The sequence below is a fragment of the Azolla caroliniana genome, unplaced genomic scaffold (assembly GCF_043228905.1).
Source record: "Azolla caroliniana isolate FFs.n. ecotype wild unplaced genomic scaffold, voAzoCaro1.0.p SCAF_16, whole genome shotgun sequence".
Taxonomy (NCBI): domain Eukaryota; kingdom Viridiplantae; phylum Streptophyta; class Polypodiopsida; order Salviniales; family Salviniaceae; genus Azolla; species Azolla caroliniana.
Genome location: NW_028230451.1, coordinates 15,440,716 through 15,443,288, shown reverse-complemented (window position 1 = coordinate 15,443,288; position 2,573 = coordinate 15,440,716). Strand labels below are relative to the sequence as shown.

The 2,573-nt window shown below is 34.2% G+C and overlaps 1 protein-coding gene across 1 annotated transcript; it reads left to right on the top strand.

Moving 5' to 3' along the window:
* Positions 1-274: 274 nt before the first annotated feature.
* LOC147854067 (uncharacterized) lies at positions 275-2,067 on the top strand. The gene has a single exon (XM_087331969.1). The coding sequence runs from the start codon at positions 346-348 to the stop codon at positions 2,065-2,067; it is 1,722 nt and encodes a 573-aa protein (XP_087188095.1). The 5' UTR covers positions 275-345.
* The last annotated feature ends 506 nt before the right edge of the window (positions 2,068-2,573 follow it).

The following is a 2,573-nucleotide window of genomic DNA, read 5'->3' as shown; positions in this document are numbered from 1 at the left end:
TGTAGTATGGGCAAACAAAAGAGCTTTTTATGGGATCACATTACTGTCGTGAAGAGAAACAATAAAGGAATGCATATAAATGAATGCAAATATTGCAAACACGTGTTTGCTGGTGGTCCACACCGAATTAAAGCCCATCTTTTGGGGCTAAAAGGACAAGGTGTGGATAAATGCTGCAAAGTCACTGGAGCAATAAAAGATGAGATACAAAAATTAGTATTGGATGTGGATGCTCATGAAAATATTAATGCTAATGAAAATTCTATTACAGAAAGTGAGAATAATGTCGATATAAGTACATCTAATGCCAATGTTGTGCCATCTACTTGTGCATCTGTAGTTGACATGTCATCTTCATCATGTAAGAAGAGGACAATTGAGAATTCTAGTGGATCCCTACAAATCTCTTGGCAAAAAAGTTTGAATAAAAATGCCGATGAATCAGTGAGAAGATTCTTTTTTGTAGAGGATATTCCACATCTTAAGGTTGATAGTTCCTTTTTTCATGATATGGTTCAAGCAATTGCAAAGGCTGGTCCGTCATATAAGCCACCAAGTTCTTTCCAATTGGGAAAGAGGCACTTAGATGAAGAAGTAAAAATTGTTGAAGATAAACTTTCATGCATCAAAGAGAAATGGAAAATATATGGATGCACTATAGTCAGTGATGGTTGGTCAGATACTAGAAATAGGCCAATAATTAATGTTCTAGCTTCATCAATGTTTGGTTCAGTGTTTTTGAGGTCTGTGGATACAAGTGGAGAATGTAAAACGGGGGAGTATATCTTTAATATTCTAAAAGCTACCATTCTTGAAATTGGCCCAACAAATGTTATGCAAGTATGCATGGATAATGCATCAAATTGTGTGGCAGCGGGACATATGATAGAGAAAGAGTGGCCCATGATATTTTTTACTCGATGCACATGTCATTGCCTTGATTTGTTGTTTGAGGATATAGGAAAATGTGCTTGGGTTAATGATGCTTTGAGATTAGGTATGAAGGTTACTACGTTCATCACAAGAAAGCTATATGTGCTTGCAATGTTTCGCAAGTTTAGTAAAAAGGAATTGTTGAAGCCTTCTACTACAAGGTTTGCTTATAGTTTCATTGTGCTATCAAATTTGTTGGATGATAGAGTGTATAGTGGTTTAAGAAGAATGGTAGTTAGCGAAGAATGGTGCCAATGGAAGGGATCTAAAACGCAACAAGCAGAAGAAGTAGTTTCGATAATATTGAATGCTTCCTTTTGGTCAAATGTAAAGATGATAGTGGAAATATGCTCACCAATTTTAAAAGTGTTGCGATTGGCGGATAGAGAAGGTGCAACAACGGGGTTGATATATGAATGTACACGACGAATGGTAGAAGAAATAAATAAAATGCAAGGAATCAATAACATGTTGCTTGATGAAATTAGAGGATTATGCATGGATAGATGCAAAATGTTACATTCACCATTACATGCAATTGGATATCTCTTACATCCAATTTGGTGGGAAAATTCTCAAGTTTTTGATAATGTGGTGAATGCTAGTTGGATAGACACCATTATGCGATATGCAAATGGTGACATTAAGATGCAAGGTAATTTATTAGATGAGTATCATGCTTATAAAACTAAAGAGAAGGGTATTTTTCAACTTCCACCTTCAAATGATCCTACTAGAATGAAAGAAGGTGTTAAGTGGTGGGAATTATTTGGAGGAGAAACCCCAAATTTAAGTAAACTTGCGATACGAGTGCTTTCTCAAGGTACTTGTGCATCTCCATGTGAGAGAAATTGGAGTACCTTTTCATTGATACACACTAAGAGGAGAAATAGGTTGAGTCATGATCATATAGAGAAGCTGGTATACTTGCATACAAACCATCGTCTATTAAAGAAAGTCAAAGAAAGAGATTCATGCCGTATAGAAGTGACTTTGGATATGATTAATAAAGAAGATGATGATGATAGGCTTTTGGTATTGCAAAGACAACATGCAACTATGGTTAATGAGGATTTCGAAGAAGAAGATGATGATGGGCAAGATGTTAACATTGACAATGCACCTCAAGAGTAGAGAGATGAGATTAACTATTAGTACTATGAATTTAGAGCTACTTTCTAGGTTAATGTTCATGTTTGAACTTTGAACTTTGGATAAATTTTGGTTCATGTTTAGAATTTTGGATGCTATTTTGTTAGTTTTCAATGAAATTATGGTCTTGATTTTTGTTTATAAAAATCTTGATTATTTTTTATTTTTCATATTTTTAAATTTTTTTTAGAGTAATAAAAATAAAAATAAATATAAATATAGACGAATGGATTCCAATCATACTTGGAGCCATTTCACGTATGAGTATGATACGAATATTCACGTATGAGTATGACACATTTGAGACGTATGGCTAGAACTATGCTTCAAATATTACAACTAGGAAATCTTTGAGTGATGTAAAAACCCAAAAAACGAACCAATGACACGAAAAGTGGACATAAATATTTCCTTCAATGTCATAACATACATAACAAGTCGATAATAGTTGCGATAAGGAGATTCAAAAATGCCAACACACAATTGAC